Genomic DNA, 18,310 nt, shown 5'->3' with positions numbered 1-18,310 from the left:
CTCAAAATGCATAGCTGACATTTATATAATGCTATATGTTGCCCAGACTAGCCTTAAACTCCTAAGCTCAAGTGACCTTTCCACCTTAGACCCCCAAGTTCTGGGACCACAAGGATGCACCTTGCATGCATGGTTGGATGTATACAGAACAACCCTACAGGTTTGTCCACAGCCCAGTCTTATGGAAGCATTCCCTCCTTTTGGATTACTTTAGCTTTGTCAAATTGACCTAAAACTATCTAGTACAAGATGTAATTTTATAGTAGATTCTTTGTCTAGCATATTCATGGGTCTGGGTTCAAGACCCCTAAAAAACAAAGAGATAAATGGTTTAAAAGTCAGTAAAATAAAAGTAACTTTGTGAATTGGTCAGTTGACACTCTCTAGACTACACACTCTCATGAGGACACATCCTTTCATTTTTCTCCTGAAGTAGTTTCTATCAATTTTATCTAGTGGCTGCTGCCCAGATGGGAAATTGCTGGAAGAGATGGCTGACTGGGACATGTCTCCATGACATCCCTTTTATTTTTGTGCTTGGAGTAAGGACTAAGCCTGCTTATAGGCACAATAACCAGTTCTTCATATAGGGCTGGCCTGAGGAGCATACCTCATCCTGAACAGCTGGGCTATAGAGTCAGAGCCTAGAGAGCCCAACATGACCAGTGTTGGGTGTCCCACCAAAGCCTGGCTGCTGTTCTCCAGGGATGCATTAAACACTTGTACTGACCTCTTCTTTCTTTCTTCCTTCCTTCCTTCCTTCCTTCCTTCCTTCCTTCCTTCCTTCCTTCCTTCCTTTCTTTCTTTCTTTCTTTCTCTCTCTCTCTCTCTCTCTCTCTCTCTCTCTTTCTTTCTTTCTTTCTTTCTTTCTTTTTTTGTACTGACCTTTTCACACCCATTCCTATCACTGTTTTAGCTGTCAAGTCCAGGATGTGACATCACACATTTGTACAGGAAGGGTAAGACTACTCCCCATGGATGCCTGTGTTACAGGACACAGCTTTCTTGTCAATCTCTAGCTTTGTCTTTACACACTTCATAGGGAGATCTACACTGTCTATTTGTCCCCACCTCTGTCCCAGTCAACATTAGTAACAGCTCAGTGTCTGGCCAGGGCTACAAGCCCTCATGGAGTACTGAGTTGGAGACTTCTGCTCTGCAGCCTTTTTTCCAGACTTCTACAGCCTATTTTGTTTGTTTGTTTGTTTGTTTGAGACAGGGTTTCTCTGTGTAGCCCTGGCTGACCTGTAACTCACTCTGTAGACCAGGCTGGCCTTGAACTCAGAAATCCGCCTGCCTCTGCCTCCCAAGTGCTGGGATTAAAGGCATGCGCCACCACCGCCCGGCAACAGCCTAATTTTTAAAAGATAACATTCTTTTCTTCAGCATTTACCATAAATACATAGACTAATTATACTTTCCCTCTAATTTCCTTATCTGAAAATCACACAGAGAAATCAGTGCTCCCATCTTCTAAAGAGAAACCAGGCAGTTCCCCAGACTCCTCACCCATGCTGATATCTTCGCTCTTTGTAAGTGCTTTAACCACATTTCAGTCCATCCGGCAGTTGTGAAAGACATATGAGCTCGCAATCCTACTCATCCTTTTCTCTGTGTATAAGCTAACCCCAACTCAAGCCTGACTTGACTCTTAGCTTTCTTTAGTGGTAGTGATGGGTCTCTCAAACAAACTCTGAAGCTGGGGTCCTTGGACACTGCTTTCCCCACAGCCTTGCTGATCCCCTTACTTAGGTCTGATACTGCTCCCACAGATAGGGACACATGACAGCCTTACACATTATATGTTATACATGTGTATAAGGTTTGGGACTTTTTTCTCCTTAGAGTATCCAGTAAGGGAACTGTAATAGTGAACAGGACTTAAAAAAAACTAAACCAAACTAACTAAAAAGGCAGAGAGACAGTATCCAAATTAGCCGAATCAGAAATGAAAAGACATAACAAAAGACACTAAGGAATCCTAAGAATCATTAGGTATTACTTCAAAAGCCTGTATTCCACAAAATTGGAAAATCTAAATCAAATGGACAAGTTTCTTGATAGATACCACTTACTAAAGTTAAGTTAAGGTCAGGCAAACTATCTAAACAGTTCTATAACCTTTAAGAAAATAGAAGCAGTTATTAAAAGTCTCCCGCCAGGTGGTGGTGGCACACACCTTTAATCCCAGCACTTGGGAGGCAGAGGCAGGTGGATTTCTGAGTTTAAAGCCAGCCTGGACTACAGAGTGAGTTCCAGGACACCTAGGGCTAAATAGAGAAAACCTGTCACACCAGGATCTCAGGGTCCCCTCCCCCCTAAAAAGTCTCCCAATTGAGGGGAGAGTGAGGGGAGTCTGGGGTCAGATGGTTTTGGTGCAGAATTTTAGCAGATTTTCAAAGAAGAATGAATACCTATACTCCTCAAACTATTCCACAAAATAAAACCAGAAGGAACACTGCCAAACTCTTTCTGTGAAGCCACAGTCACTGATATCTAAACCACACAAAGACTCAACAAAGAAAGAGAATTTCAGACCAATTTACCTTAGGAACATTGATACAAAAATACTCAATAAAATACTTGCAAACATCAAAAACATCAGCTACCATGATCAAGTAGGCTTTATCCCAGGGATGCAGGGATGGTTCAATATATGAAAATCCAGCAAAATAATCCACCATATAAACAAACTAAAAAACAAAAATCACATGATTATCTCATCAGATGCTGTAAAAGTCTTTGACAAAATCTAACACTCCTTTGTGTTAAAAGTCTTGAAGAGGTCAGGGATACAAGGCACATACCTAAACACAATAAAGGCAATATACAGCAAGCCAATAGCCAACATCAAATTAAATGGAGTTTAAAGCACTTCCACTAAAGTTAGGGATGAGATAAGGCTGTCCACTCTCTCTCTGTCTTCAATATAGTACTTGAAGTCCTAGTCAGAGGAATAAGACAACTAAAAAGGAGACTAAGGTGAAACAAAACAGAAAGGAAGAAGTCAAAGTATCGCTATTCACAGATGATATGATATAAATATATATATACATTTTTGATATATATATATATGCATATATATATATATATATATATATATATATATATCTGTAACCTCAAAAATTCTGCCAGAGAACCCTTCCAGCAAAGTAGCTGGAAACAAAATTATCTCAAAACAATAGTCCTCCCCAACACAGGGAGTTACTGGGACCAGCAGGACCCAGGTACACAAGAACTCCACCAGACCATTGGCACAGGTTCCTTCTGGTCTGGGCTAGTGCCCTGAGCAGACCTTGGGTGCAAACTCCACAGCCAGTCCCACAACACCCAGAGGAAGCTCCACTCCTAGGCACTCTAACACGCTAAGGATCCTAGGATCCCAGGAGCTTAGTCACACCAGGATCTCAGGGTCCCAAAGACAGCTTGACTCCCAGGAGCTCTGACATACCCAGGATCTCAGAATCACAGGATCTCAGAATCACAGAATCACAGAGACAGCTTGACTCTGAGGAGTTCTGACACAACCAGGATCACAGGAAGGATGAGCTCCAGACAGATATAGCAAGGGCAGGTAGCACTAGAGATAACCAGATGGCCGGAGGTAAGCATAAGAATATAAGCAAGAGAAACCAAGGTTAATTGGCATCATCAGAACCCAATTCTCCCACCATAGCAAGTCCTGAACACACCATCACACCAGAAAAGCAAGATTCAGATCTAAAATAACTTTTCATGATGATGATAAAGGACTTTAAGAAGGACATAAATAATTCCCTTAAAGAAATACAGGAGAACACAGGTAAACAGCTAGAAGCTCTTAAAGAGGAAACACAAATTCCTTAAAGAATTACAGGAAAACACAATCAAACAGGTGAAGGAAATGAACAAAACCATTCAGGATCTAAAAATGGAAATAGAGACAATAAAGAAATCACAAATGGAGACAGCCCTGGAGTTAGATAACCTAGGAAAGAGATTAGGAGTCATAGATGCAAGCATCACCAACAGAATACAAGAGATAGAAGAGAGAATCTCAGGGGCAGAAGATACCATAGAAAACATTGACATAACAGTGAAAGAAAACTCAAAAAGCAAAAAGCTCCTAACCCAAAACATCCAGGTAACCCAGCACACAATGAGAAGACCAAACCTAAGGATAATAGGTATAGAAGAGAGTGAAGATTCCCAACTTAAAGGGCCAGTAAATATCTTCAACAAAATTATAGAAGAAAACTTCTCTAACCTAAAGAAAGAGATGCCCATGATCATACAAGAAGCCTACAGAACTCCAAATAGACTGGACCAGAAAAGAAATTCCTCCCATCACATGATAATCAGAACACCAAATGCATTAAACAAAGAAAGAATTTTAAAAGCAGTAAGGAGAAAAGGTCAAGTAACATATAAAGGCAGGCCTATTAGAATTACACCACATTTCTCACCTATGAGAGACTATGAAAGCTAGAAGATCCTGGGCAGATGTCATACAGACCCTACAAGAACACAAATGCCAGCCCAGGCTACTATACCCAGCAAAACTCTCCATTACCATAGATGGAGAAAACAAGATATTCCATGACAAAACCAAATTTACACAATATCTTTCCACAAATCCAGCCCTACAAAGGATAATAGATGGAAAAGACCAACACAAGGAGTGAAGCTACAAGAAAGTAATGTTTCAAAAAACCCACACAATCCTAATTCTACCTCTAACAACAAAAATAGCAGGAAGTAACAACCACTTTTCCTTAATATCTCTTAATACAAAAATTAATATTACTAACATATCCTAATCAATTGAAATTCAAAAATATGAGAAATTAGAAATTTGTTGGCTGTCATCCAGTGGCCTCTCTAATTTGGTAATAGGTCGAATACTGTACATTCCATATACGCTTTCTGCTTATTTGTATGTGACAGTATCTTGCAGTGTACCAAATAATGTTCTTGAAATCATACTTCTCCTATCTCAGTCTCTCTATTAGTAGGATTGTTTATTTGATATTCTTATACTATACTATGGTTTCCAGAACAGCCTACATATTTCAAAATTATCTATACATCCAAAAGAAATGTAGATAATTAATTTGGGAGGTGGCTTGTAAGAGAACAACAAAGAGTGAGACTGAATACTTTGCTTGATATTTATAATTACTGTATCAGTTTTGAAGAAGAGGAACTTAATAAGTTACTCTTTTTCTGAGATGAATGCTTTTCAAAATCATCACAGCCAATAAACCAGATTCTTACCCTCACATAATGTCTGTGCCACCCTCCAAGCAGAACCATTGTTCATTGAAACAGTTAATGAATGACTTCATGGATAGACCATCTTAATACACACACCATTTCTTAAATGAATGTAACCTGTTCCCTGTGGGCTGAGAATGATGACAATCACTCAAGTCAAATAGCTGTGACCATAGCAGGAAATATGTATCCAAATAATCGTGAATAAACAATTCATTCCTTGGTACAGCAGAACTGTCAACTCTTAGGTTAGCTATGGCAGAGGTAAAATCCTTTGGTGATGGGAGGGACATTGAAGTACAGCCTTATTACAACAATCTCCAAAGTTTAAAAACTGTTCTCGCCAGGCGGTGGTGGTATACGCCTTTAATCCCAGCACTTGGGAGGCAGAGGCAGGTGGATTTCTGAGTATGAGGCCAGCCTGGTCTATAGAGTGAGTTCCAGGACAGCCAGAGCTATACAGAGAAACCCTGTCTTGAAAAACCAAAACCAAACCAAACCAACCAAACAAAAAAAACTGTTCTCATTTTGGATTTGTACAACAGTAAAAGCCAAGATTTTTAAAGCTCTACTAAAACCAACCAACCAAACAAACAAATAAAAAGACTTTATCTATTTATGTTCATTTAATAACATGTCCACAATTTTTATGATTGGTATAAAAATATATTGTGTTGAATATAATAAAAAAATAGACATTAAGCCGGGTGGTAGTGGTGCACGCCTTTAATCCCAGCACTTGGGAGGCAGAGGCAGGCAGATTTCTGAGTTCGAGGCCAGACTGGTCTACAGAGTGAGTTCCAGGACAGCCAAGGCTACACAGAGAAACCCTGTCTTGAAAAACCAAAAATAAAAAAAAATAGACATTAAAAAGGAAACAACTGATATGGGCAAATATAGGTATGACGTTTACAAGTCAAAATAAAGTCAAATAAAAGAACATAAAAAAAAACAATAGTTGTCCTTTAGACAAATGGTAAATGGAAAGAGAAAGAAATAGGGAAATAACACCCTTTACAATAACCACAAATAATATAAAATACCTCTATGAAATTCTGTCTGAGGAAGTAAAAGATATGTATGACAAGAACTTCAAGTTTCTGAAGAAAGAAATTGAAGAAGATATCAGAAGATGGAAAGACTATCCATGCTCATGGGTCAATAGGATTAACATAGTAAAAATCTTACCAAAACCAATCTACAGATTCAGTGCAATTCCCATCAAAATTCCAACTCAGTTCTTTACAGACCTTGAAAGAGCAATTCTCAACTTCAAATGGAAAAACAAAAACCCCAGGGTAACAATCCTGTACAATAAAAGAGCTTCTGGAGGTATCACCATTCCTGACCTCAAGTTGTACTACAATAGTAATAAAAACTGCATAGTATTGGCATAGAAGCAGACAGTTGATCAATGAAATCAAATCAAAGACACTGAAGTAAACTCACACACCTATAAACATTCGATTTTTGACAGAGAAGCCAAACATACAATGGAAAAAAGAAAGCATTTTCAACAAATGGTGCTGGTCTTTTGGATGTTGGCATGTAGAAGCATGAAAATAGATCCATATTTATCACCCTGCACAAAACTCAAGTCGAAGTGGATCAGAGACATCAACATAAAACCAGATACACTAAATCTAATAGAAGAGAAAGTGAGGAAATAGCCTTGATCACATTGGCACAGGAGAAAACTTTCTGAACAGAACACCAGTGACTCAGGTACTAAGGTCAACAATCAATAAATGGGATCTCATGAAACTGTAAAACTTCTGTAAAGCAGAGAACACTGTTGATAGGACAAAACAGCACCTACAGAATCGGAAAAGATCTTCATTAACCCTAAATTCAATAGAGGAATAATATCCAAAATATATAAAGAACTCAAGAAGTTAAACTCCAACAAACCAAATAACTCAATTAAAAAATAAGATACAGAACTAAACATAGAATTCTCAACAAAGGGATCCTGAATGGCCAAGAAGCATTTAAAAAAATGTTCATCATCCTTGGTCATCAGGGAAATGCAAATCAAAATGACTGAGATTCCACCTTATATCTGTCAGAATAGCTAAGATTAAAAACTCAAGTATAGCTCTTTTGAGTCTTGGCTCCAAGATGACCAAAAAAAGAAGAAACAACGGTCGTGCCAAAAAGGGCCGTGGCCATGTGCAGCCAATTCGCTGCACGAACTGTGCCAGTGCGTGCCCAAGGATAAGGCCATTAAGAAATTTGTCATCCAGAACATTGTAGAAGCTGCTGCTGTCAGGGACATATCTGAAGCAAGCATCTTCGACGCCTATGTGCTTCCCAAGATCTATGTCAAGTTGCATTACTGTGTGAGCTGTGCCATCCATAGCAAGGTCGTCAGGAATCGATCCCGGGAAGCCCGGAAGGACCGGACACCCCCACCACGATTCAGACCTGCTGGTGCTGCACCACGACCTCCACCAAAGCCCATGTAAAGAGGTGGTTTTGTAAGAACGGAAGGAAAACTTCATGGAAAAATAAAATTGAAGTTCTACTTAAAAAAACAAAAAAAACCCCTCAAGTATAGTACATGTTGGTGAGGTTGTGGAGCAAAGGGAACACTTCTCTGTTGCTGGTGGGAGTGCAAACTTGTACAACCACTTTGGAAATCAATTTGGTGATTTCTAAGAAAATTTGGAATAGTTCTACCTCAAGATCCAGCTCTATCACTCCTGGGCATATACTCAAAAGATGCTCCACCTATGGTGGACAAGGACCCTTGCTGAACTATGCTCATAGCAGCTTTATTAGTAATAGCCAGAAACTGAAAACAACCTAGATGTCCCTCAACCAAAGAATGGATAAAGAAAATGTGGTACATTTATACAACAAAATACTACTACTCTGGTATTAGAAACAAAGATATCATGAATATTTGTAGGCAAATGGATGGAACTAGAAAATATCATCATGAGTGAGATAACCCAGACCCAAAAAGGCATGCACAGTATGTATTCACTTATAAGTGGATATTAGCCATAAAGTACAGGACAACCATGGTATAACCCACAATTTCAAAGAAGCTAAGTAACAGGGAAGGCCCAAGGGATGATGCTTGAATCTCATTCAGAATGCAATATAAAATAGACATCAGAGGTAGATGGAGGGAGGGGACTGGGCGGGAGAAGGCATGGGGATCAGGTGTGTGGCAGGAAGAGGGCTGTGAGACAGAATGGAAATTGATGTGGGGACATATCTGGGATGAGTTAGAAACTTGGGACAAAGGAGGTCCCTAGGAGTCTATGGGGGTGACTCCAGCTGAGACTCCTAGCTGCTAGCAATATGGAGATTGAAGTGATCACCTCCTGTAGACAGGCAGGACTTCCAGTGGAGGGAGGGGGACCCCAATCCACTCACAAACCCTTCAACCCAAAAATTGTCTGGTCCACAAGATGTGCAGGGATAAAGACAGAGCAGAGATTAAAGGAATGGCCAACCAATGACTGGCCCAACTTGAGGCCTACCCCATGGGAGAGAGCCAACCCCTGACACTATTAATGATACTCTGTTATGCTTACAGATAGGAGCCTAGCACAACTGTCATCTGAGAGGCTTCACTTAGCAGCTGAAGGAAACAGATGCAGAGACTCATAGCCCAATATTAGGTGGAGCTTGGGGAGACTTGTGGAGGAGTGGGGGAAAGGATTGAGGGAGCCGAATGAATCAAGGACACTACAAGACCTATAGAGTCAGCTAACCTGGACCCATGGAGGTTCACAGAGACTGAACCAACAACCCATGGGCACGCAGGGGCTGAACCTAGGTCTCCTATACATTTGTAGCAGATGTGCAGCTTGGTCTTCATGTAGGTACTTTAACAATTGAAGCGGGGTGGGGGCTATCTTTGACTCTGGATCCCCTTCTTTTAGCTGGGCTGCCTTGTTTGGCCTCAGTGGGAGAGAATGTGCTTAGTCCTGCTGCAACTTGATGTGCCAGGGAGGATCGGTGCCTATGGGGTGCTTTCCTTTCTCTGAGGAGAAGGGGAAAAGATAATAGGGGGAGAGGCCTGTAGCTGATGGGAGACAAGACTCAGGAAAACAAATTTCAGGAGGATTGTGGAAGTCCAGGCCTGGCAAGGAGACAGAAAATCAGGAAGGCACTGGGGAAGGAACACTAGCACCGTGCACGGGAAAGGGCTACAGCAAAGTAAGTGAGGAAATGTTTATAAAGAAGAAAACCTCATGGCAAGGGGACAGCCCTTACAACCTATCAGCAACCTGCCTAAGCTGAGGCCCCCAGGCAGCGATGCTCAGAGAGTTCTGTTTCTAGAGCTAACAGAATGTGCTTGTGACTTGGGCTCTGGAAGCCTGAAGCCAGAGCTCCCCTTCCTTCTAAGCAATGCGGCTGTGTCTTGAGCAGCTTCCTCCTACCCACTATAGAGGCAGGATAGAACAAGTGGGCAACAGTCCAGGGTCCATCCCTCCTGAGGTCCCCATCATTAGAGTTTGGCTAAGCATGCCTGGGAGTATCCTTATGTGACAATACTGCATAAAGAACAGGGCTCAGCAGCTATGGGCAAGGATAGGGACTTGTTCAGCACAGCTTTGAGAACAGCAAGGTGGGGTGGTGTCCTCTGTGTTGCTCCTGAGTTCACAGACCCGCCAACCCTCCCATTTTCTAGGCAGGACAGGAAGAACTGACCACTCACTCAAAGTACTCAGCAGCAGGTGTGGTCCCAAAGGTGTCATTGAGGCCCAAGCCATCGCTAGAGTTGCTGGTATGGGCATCAGAGCAGTTGGGGCTGTTCCAGGTGTTGTTGCAGTGGATCCATGGGAGGTCCATGGTGAAGGAGGAGAAGAAGTAGTGCAGCGCCCATGCGATGATGACGTTGTAGAAGAAGCCCACGTAGAAAGAGATGAGGATGACAGTGAAGCCCACACCTGTGGTGACAGTAGAGCCAGCATCAGCAGCATGCCCCTTCCCATTATCTACTCACTCTGAGCTGGTGCATTCACATCCCTTGCACTCTACAACACCATAACACACAGGAAGGATTCTGTGATTAGGGAGAGGGGGTTGCCATTTTTCAAAACTGTATGTACTAGAGAGAAACAACAGTATGTCTCAGACATTGAGAATCAGATGGATTATCAAAGGTCATCAAAGAGTATCTGAGACCACCCTCTGAGCATTCAGGTATCCCCAAGGGTCAGCTATAGAGACACTAGACCACCCAGGGTCACCTACAGCCACACAGAATTATTATGGCCATTTGTTTCCATTACAGTCACTCAAAAAGCAGCCAGGGTAATTTAGGCCCCATCTAGGGTCATCTATAGCTTCCTTGAATCACTAAGGAAAGCCAAGCAAAGTTATCTATGGCCACTATATCCACAACAAACTTTTAGAAGTATCCACAACCATAAGGACCGCCAGAAACACCCAAGTCAAAGACACCCAGAAATATTCAAAGCTCCAGAACCATCATGAATCATTAAAAGCCAACTAGGACATTTTGTGGCCATCCACAAGAATCCAGGTTTATCCAAAACTATCAAAGGGTAAACAAGATTGCCCATGATTACTCAGGAAGATATAGGGCCACCCAGAATCATATGGACCATACAAACCATCTATACCCATCCACATCTGTTAAGACCACCCAGAGTCTCTCAAGACATGGTCATTGATACATACTCATGCCCTTTCTCCAAGACCATCTAGGGCAAACATAGTCATCTAGTTTGTTCACAGCCACTGAGAACTGTCTAGATTCAGGCAGACAAGAGACAGGATAGCCCAACTTCTCCTGAGGAACTGTTTAGTCTTTTATTTCATAGTTGTGCTCAATATTTTAACTGTCATCTTCATTGTCCATGTAGAACTTAAATTTATGAGCCATGAAAATACAGATAATTTTCTTAGACTTTTGAAGAGATAAAGAGAAGGCTTGTGTTCTGAGGAGGGGGGGTCAGAAAAACAAGCAGGAAAGACCGGATTGTAGCTGGTGTGACAGTGAACAAGCCAAGGTGGAGAGAGAGAGAGAGGGAGGGAGGGAGGGAGAGAGAGAGAGAGAGAGAGAGAGAGAGAGAGAGAGAGAGAGAGAGAGAGAGAGAGAGAGAGAGAGAGAGGTAGAGGTGAGCCCTTCCATGGTGGCATACATACACTAGAGCTGGTATTTGCTTCTGTGAGTGAAGCTTTCCCAGCCTCAGGTTAGAGCTGTGAGAACATCTCTGACTGAGATCCCACACCTGGGGTCTACAGGCTCTTTACACATCTCTACTTCTGCTCAAGCATCCCTGCCTACAGACTTGTCTTGGGAATGGATTGAAAGCTGCCGAGGAGTGGGGATAAGATAACCAGGAACTAAGACAGCACAGTTCACTGGACTCTGCTCACATTCTTGAGGTTCTCTCAGCTACCCAGCCATATAGCCACAGTCTTCAGTTCTCTACAAAGCTATCAGTACCAATGCCTGTTCATTTGCTGTGCTCCAAGCTAAGTTATGAGAATTGCGTAGTACTGTGAAGCTCTTCAAAATGGCTTACTGATATTTTACTAACAGAAAAAAATTGCTTTAGTGGTTTTGTGGAAGAGCTTTTCTCAAACAGCCTTTTATGCTGCCAGGGTTATACTAGAATTTGCAATCCTCCTGCCTCAGATTCCTTCGTGCTGGGATTGTTGAGTATACTGTCACTAATATCCAACTATTGAGAGAGAGCTTTGTGCTCTGAGTAGGTCTATGTTTGAGCTAACTAGCTTTCTTGGGCTGGCCACAGCCCTGGGCACAGAATCTTTCCCCTTTTCCTGGTTTCCTGTTGGCCTTTCAGTCCTTGTGAGGACTGAGGCATTCGTTGGTTGTATCCTGTGGAAACCTATGTCACACTCCACAGTCATGGAGCATGAGCCTCAAAAAGTCCAGCAGATTCAATTCTGGCATCACATGGATGCCACAGGATGCCACCAACCTGGACATGTCCTCTATTCAAGGACAGGCAGGCTGGGTCTCCAATTCAGTTCCAAATGGCCACCCGAAGGCCAGATTTGGTTGAAGTTCATTGTGGCTACCATCACAGCCTCAGAAATGGTGCGTACTCCCTGGGTCACATTAGCACTGCTAGATAGTCTAGGAGGACATGACAAGAGTCATTTTCACCTGGAGCTCTTAGATCAAGCTCATTGACCTTGGACCAACGAACCTGGTATAATAATTGGACTTCAACACAAGAATTATCTCCTAAAGTCCCAGGATTCCCAAGTGCCACAGTAGTTTTCCATTAGAAACCAATGATGGTGTTGGACAGTCCCCTGCAGTTCTCTTAAGTGCTGAATCCTACATTTTGATCACAGTGGGGGAACTTCCAGTGCCAGTACATATATCCAGAGGATCTGTCTGGCTCTAAAGTTGTGCATGGAGGTTTTGATAAGGTCCCTCTTTAGCGTTTCATTTCTCTGTGAACCAGAGAATCATTTTGGCCAGAGGAAAATTTTCTTCCATCTCAACACTTACCAGTTGTGAATCCTAAACCGAGAAGCCTACTGTCTGTGCCCAACAGCCTCTGCATTTCACATCTCCACTGTGCAAGAGCAGCATGTTCATGAAGAGCATGGGCTGAGCAGCTGTGAGAAGCTCTTCACTGCTCCTATGCAGAGCAGCAGCTTCTGGTTTGGGGTGTCAAGCACAGGCCCACAGATGCTGCGCAGGGGAACTGGGGCTCTACTTTCTTCTATGCAGCCGCTGTTCAAATACTTCTGAGAAAACCCAATGCTAGTCTTTCAAGCGTTGTTTTCTCAGCAAGTGCCAACTACTGGAGGGGAAGGTCACCGGGTCTCTTCCGAGAAGAGTCTTGACGTCTCCTGGAACTCTTTCTCCTTGGGATGGCATTGGGTCAGGACAAGGGTGATCCAAAGCTGGCTGGTGGTAAACAGGGCTGGGGTGGATCCAGGACTGGCTTTTATCACACAGAGATCCTTAGCCTTGTTCTCAGTGTCAGTATCTCCCATGCAGAAGGCACAGTGCTCTCTAGCTGGGACCTTCTGGGACAAGGGAGTTGACATCTGGGAAGTATTCCTGAAGTGTCTGGGAGTCTATCAGGCTACCTAGACTCAGTGTAAGGTACCTCTGCCTCATAGTTCTGAGGTCTCATATAAACATTCCGGGGCTCACTGAACTAGGCGGATGACTGATAGATACATGATTGATAAATGTACGATTTGTAGATGGATGGATGAATGATAGATGATTGATAGGTGAACAGAGAGTATGTGTATAGATGATAAGTAGATAAATGAGTAATAAATGGAGGTAGATGGCGGATGATAGATGATAGATAGATAATAGATTTTTTTAAATAAAATGGTCCTTGTTGGCTAGACCATAGATAGGTAAGAGGATGGCTGATAGACAGATGGCAGATTAATAGATATATTTTATCTTACCATTTTAACACCCTGACAAATATACCATCACTTAGCTTCAAGGAAGCCTGGCCTGGGAGCAAGGAGTGCTCTAGAAGATTCCTGATCATACCAGTCTTTAAGGTATGGCCCACAGTGGAAGAACATGTACACATGTCCACACAGTTTAGGAAGTCAGAACCTGCACATAATGTCATCATCTTGTTCTGAACCCCCAGAGACACAGCCGTGTCTTGTGTGGGGCACGTCCCCGCATATTACCTTTCAGGACAGGGCAGATCTTCCAGACACCAGCAGCTCCTTCTCTGTTGAACTGCCCGAGAGCCAGCTCCATGTAGAAGAGGGGCATCCCGGCAATAACCATGAAGAGCAGGTAGGGCACCAGGAAGGCACCTGTGCAGAGGATAGCGGCTTCAGTTTGGAGGCCACAGAAGGGGCCGCTTTTATTATCTGCATGTGGGTCTCGAAGTCGCACCCTCAAGTCTGACCTTGTCACCCAGCTTCCTGTCAAGAGTGGAAGGCTCCTGTACAGCTACCACTCAAGAGGATATCCTGGATTGGTGTTGAACCCCACCACCTTGCCTGTGGCAGCTGCTGTCAGTGTTTGACACATTCCCCTTAATGCCTCTGGTTGTCCCCCGACTCCATGTCCTGAGATCAGCCAGAAGCAAGGCAGTCAAGGCCCTGAGCCATGTCTCAGCCCAATTCCTAGAACTGCCTGCCTCTTCATGCCAGGTCCCACTTTGTCTTGATCCTGTTTGCCCCTGAGGGTTATAGTCCTAGGATCTGTGACCATCCTGACATTTAATTTACAGCCTGCCTTTCTGGGGACTAGAGGTGAGTTTCTGCTGCCAGGAGTTTCCTGGCACTGGACTGCAGGGCTTGGTCTGCACAAAAACCACCCCTACCCAAGTCCACTTGTTCCCTGAAATATGACTGTGATTGAGACAGAGATGGGCCACAGCTTTCTTCTGGGGTTGGGATGAGGAATCTGGGAGCCCTCTCACCTATGTCTTTGGGTCACTTACTGGAGCTGCTGAGACCTTGGGCATCTCAATTTCAAGAGCATGTAATGGGGCCACTGTGCTCATGGGTTTCCTTCAGCCCTTCATTCCCAAAGCAATTCTTCATACCCTGAAGCCAGTCAGAGAGACCAAGCCATGAAAACAGAGGCCTTCTGGGTTCAACTTGAGTTTCTCTGGTAACTCTGCTCCTTGCCCTCTTTTCAGCTGTACTGCATAGCTATGGCTCTAAAGCTGAGATGCATACAGGGGAGCCAGGCTTGGTGGCAGGGACCCATAATCCAAACTACTCTAGAGGCAAAAGGAAAGAAGGACGGAAGGAAGACCATAGGTTTAAGGCCTGTGTGACCTACAGCGTGAGTTCAAGAATTGCCTAGGAAACAGTGAAACCCTCACTCCAACTAAAAAATTCAAGAGGGCAATGGATGTGACTCTGAGGTAGAGTGCTTGTCAGCATGTAAGAAGCTATGGGTTCAGTTCCCATAACTGTATTTAAAGAATGGAAGGGAGGAAGAAAGGGAGGAAGGAAGGAAAGAAGGAAGGAAGGAAGGAAGGAAGGAAGGAAGGAAGGAAGGAAAGGCAGAGAAGGGAGGGAGAGAAGAGGTAGCAGAGATGGGTATATTTCAGATGAGATCCGGTGAGTTCAGGGTGGTATGGCCATAGACGAGATGGTTATATTTCAGTTCAGGGGCATCTTCTCCTCTCCTCAGTTCAACTTGAAATTTTACAAAGTTCAACAACTTTATAGACACTGCTGAAGTTGACTGAAAACACATTTTGACCTTTGAGAATTTTCCTTCCAAATTAAAAATACTAGTGGAAATAGAAGTCAGGGCCTAATGCTTCTGCCTACTCCCTTCTCCTTTCTGCTTTCTGGGTTTCATATTCCTTGGCTGTCAGATTTTCTCTGAGCTCTACAGCTTGGAAAGGCTGAAAACCAATGCTGCTGGTGAAGCAGCCCCACCATCCTATAGGAAGTCAGGATTGGCTCACTGAAAGCATTTCCCATTGTGAGCAATTGTGAGCATGCTTGTCTATCTCTGGGAGGCCAGGCATCATTCTCAGGTGTCATTCCTCAGACACCTTGATTTTGAGATAGTGTCTGTCATTGGCCTGGTACTCCCTGGATAGGCTAGACTGACTCTGGTTGACTACCAATCCCTAGGGTTGTTCCCTCCTCCCTAGCACTAACTAGCATTACAAGTGTGTGCCCCATGCCCTGCTTTTTGTACATATGTTCTGGAGATCAAACTAAGGTTTTGTGCTTATGCAAGAAGTGCTTTACTGACTGAGTCGTCTCCCCTGCCTTCACTGTGAGCATTTCTTGAGATCATAGCCCCCACTGTACCATGACTTCCATGGCCTCCACTGCACCCCAGAATCCCCTGCTATGGCCCTACCCTCAGAAGGCCCAGGAGTCCAGGCCACACTCACCTCCACCATTTTTGTAGCACAGGTAGGGAAACCTCCAGACATTGGCCAGGTCCACAGCAAAGCCGATGACTGATAGCAGGAAATCGATTTTCTTGCTCCAGGTCTCCCGCTCTTGAGCCTCCACTGGTGTCTGTGGTGGGTTGATTAGGGTGGAGTTGGTCAGCTGCACTCCGTTCTGCTCCTTGACCAGGATGAGCTCCACCTCTCTGGGACCCACAGCATTGGGCTCTTTAGCTGGGGCCACCACAGAAGACATTGGTCCCACGGAGCATTTGTTCTTACTCATGGGTAGGCTGGAGCCTGAGGAACTCTGTTTTTTTCTTCTTTCACTTCAGCCCACATAAATAAAACAGAAAACCATAAAGCAATGCACAGATTCAGCAGCCATGTCTAGAGGATACTTGGGTTGAACAGAGACCTGAGGTAGTCCAAGCACCTGAAATTCCATGGCCAGGATAAAGGATAGCTAGGGGATGTTCGGGGGTTGGGGGGGGTATTCACAGAGATGAGAGAGTTTGGCTATGGAGACCAGAAATAGACACAGCCTCTTTCCCGCCAAAGCCCTCATCCACCTTAGTGCCGGCTTGTGTGACTTCTAATTTGCTTCCTAATAACAATCTCAGATGCTGCCTGCATTGTTCACCCACATTCCCAGGGGGCAACTTTACACCCTGCCAACAGCATGCCACTCACTTCAGTCTTTGTGAGGATGTGTAGCTTTCTTTATACTTAGCAGTACAATAAAAAGCAAAATGAATATAACCAAAATCAGCTAGAGTAACCAAAAGTTTAAAACAAATGGACACAGGTTTCTCCAAGGAGAGCGTGTACAAACCACCCTGCCCATGACCATGGCTTCACAGGCCTTTGAACTGACAGAGAGTTACCAGAATGCCACCAGGGGAAGGATCAGGCCACTGCTACACTAGCATCACTCCTAGAGAAACCCTGCCTTATGCTTCTGCGGAGCCAGGGCCATGGGGCATGAGAGAGGCAGCAGCACTCTCACCCAGTGACAGCCTGTTTCCACTGAACTCAGACAAGCACACTGATGGAAGCCTGACATCTGGGTGGCTGCTCTAATGGGGTGACTTTCCTCTGCATCCCTAAACAAAAAGTCCTGACAGAAGTTATTTTATGCACCACTTCTCTGTGGCCTCTTTACCCTGGTGACAAACCCAAATGCAAATTCCTCACATGTGTCAAAAATGGGCTAAAGGGTTGCAGCTGCTAGGGAGCAGGCAAGGAGCTGAGCAAAGGACCTGGTCCCAGGCTGCATTCCGGCTCCCTCGAAGACACAGGTACAGAGGTACCTGTCTGCCCCACCCTACTCCTTAACTTACTGCTCAGAGGGGAGATTTAGGCACAGATAGCAAAATGGCCCCTAAGAAAATATCTTTCTTCACCGGCTGGATCAGGAAACAGGTGGCTCATAAACCAAGATGCTCTGTCTTTGTCCACAACCTGAGTTCAGCCCCAGCTTACAGAAAAGGCAAAAAACAAAACAACACAACAAATAAACAAAACGGAGAACGGAGATGGAGCTTTTTGGCACGTTGAGCAAATAACCCCAAGGGCGTCAGTCTGTCACCGAGGGTCCGCGATGCTCAGCATCAGCCACAGACTGCCATGTCCCCTGGGAAGCAACAACCTCCTAGTTCTGTGTGGAAGGAACTGCTCTCCAAAACCCTGGCTGCTGGCAACTTGGACCCTGTTGGCTGTGGTTTCTGCCCCTCTCTCCGCCGGATGGCCGTCCATGGTCAGTAGATCAGGGAAGATGCCACTGCCCAGGATGCTTAAGAAGCGATCCTGGTCCTTACCTGCCTCCTGCGTCAGGCTTCAGATCTGAGGTCCTGAGAGCTCCAGTCCCACTTTCACAGCCCTGGCAGGTCTCAGCCTCGAGCTCTTATCCGGCCTCGGGGTCGGTCCGCCTAGCCCCGCCCGCCGTCGGGGGCGCCCACTGGCACTGGCTCCGCCTCCGTCCCGCCCCGGGTGGGCGGAGGACAGGCTGGGCAGCGCCCCTGCATCACTTGGGGACTAGGATAGCTGCAGGGAGCCAGAGGCCACTGAGCCTGGGCAGGCGAGGAGTTTGGCAGGTGTCTTTTCAAGGTTATAGAGTCTTGGCCACGTGGGATCAGGGTATCTCCAGGTTGGACGCGTTGCGGACCAGAGGGACAGTTAGTTTACTCCGTCCCAGTTCACATTCC

At 44.5% G+C, this 18,310-nt stretch overlaps 1 protein-coding gene and 1 pseudogene across 1 annotated transcript in view; one reads left to right on the top strand and one right to left on the bottom strand.

Annotated features, from left to right (window-relative positions):
- Positions 1-18,037, bottom strand: part of Slc6a3 (solute carrier family 6 member 3) — a 43,428-nt gene extending 25,391 nt beyond the window's left edge. Inside the window, exons 1-4 of the mRNA XM_031359958.1 lie at positions 17,924-18,037; positions 16,104-16,432; positions 13,909-14,040; positions 9,938-10,169 (exon numbers count right to left, since the gene is read on the bottom strand). Of these exons, the coding sequence (XP_031215818.1) occupies positions 9,938-10,169; positions 13,909-14,040; positions 16,104-16,389 (650 nt within the window). The 5' untranslated portion in view covers positions 16,390-16,432; positions 17,924-18,037. The remainder of the gene's footprint in view (positions 1-9,937; positions 10,170-13,908; positions 14,041-16,103; positions 16,433-17,923) is intronic.
- On the top strand, positions 7,378-7,786 carry LOC116083179 (annotated as a pseudogene).
- Positions 18,038-18,310: the final 273 nt, after the last annotated feature.

Source organism: Mastomys coucha, unplaced genomic scaffold (assembly GCF_008632895.1).
Source record: "Mastomys coucha isolate ucsf_1 unplaced genomic scaffold, UCSF_Mcou_1 pScaffold8, whole genome shotgun sequence".
Classification (NCBI taxonomy): domain Eukaryota; kingdom Metazoa; phylum Chordata; class Mammalia; order Rodentia; family Muridae; genus Mastomys; species Mastomys coucha.
This window is presented reverse-complemented; position numbering and strand designations above follow the sequence as displayed.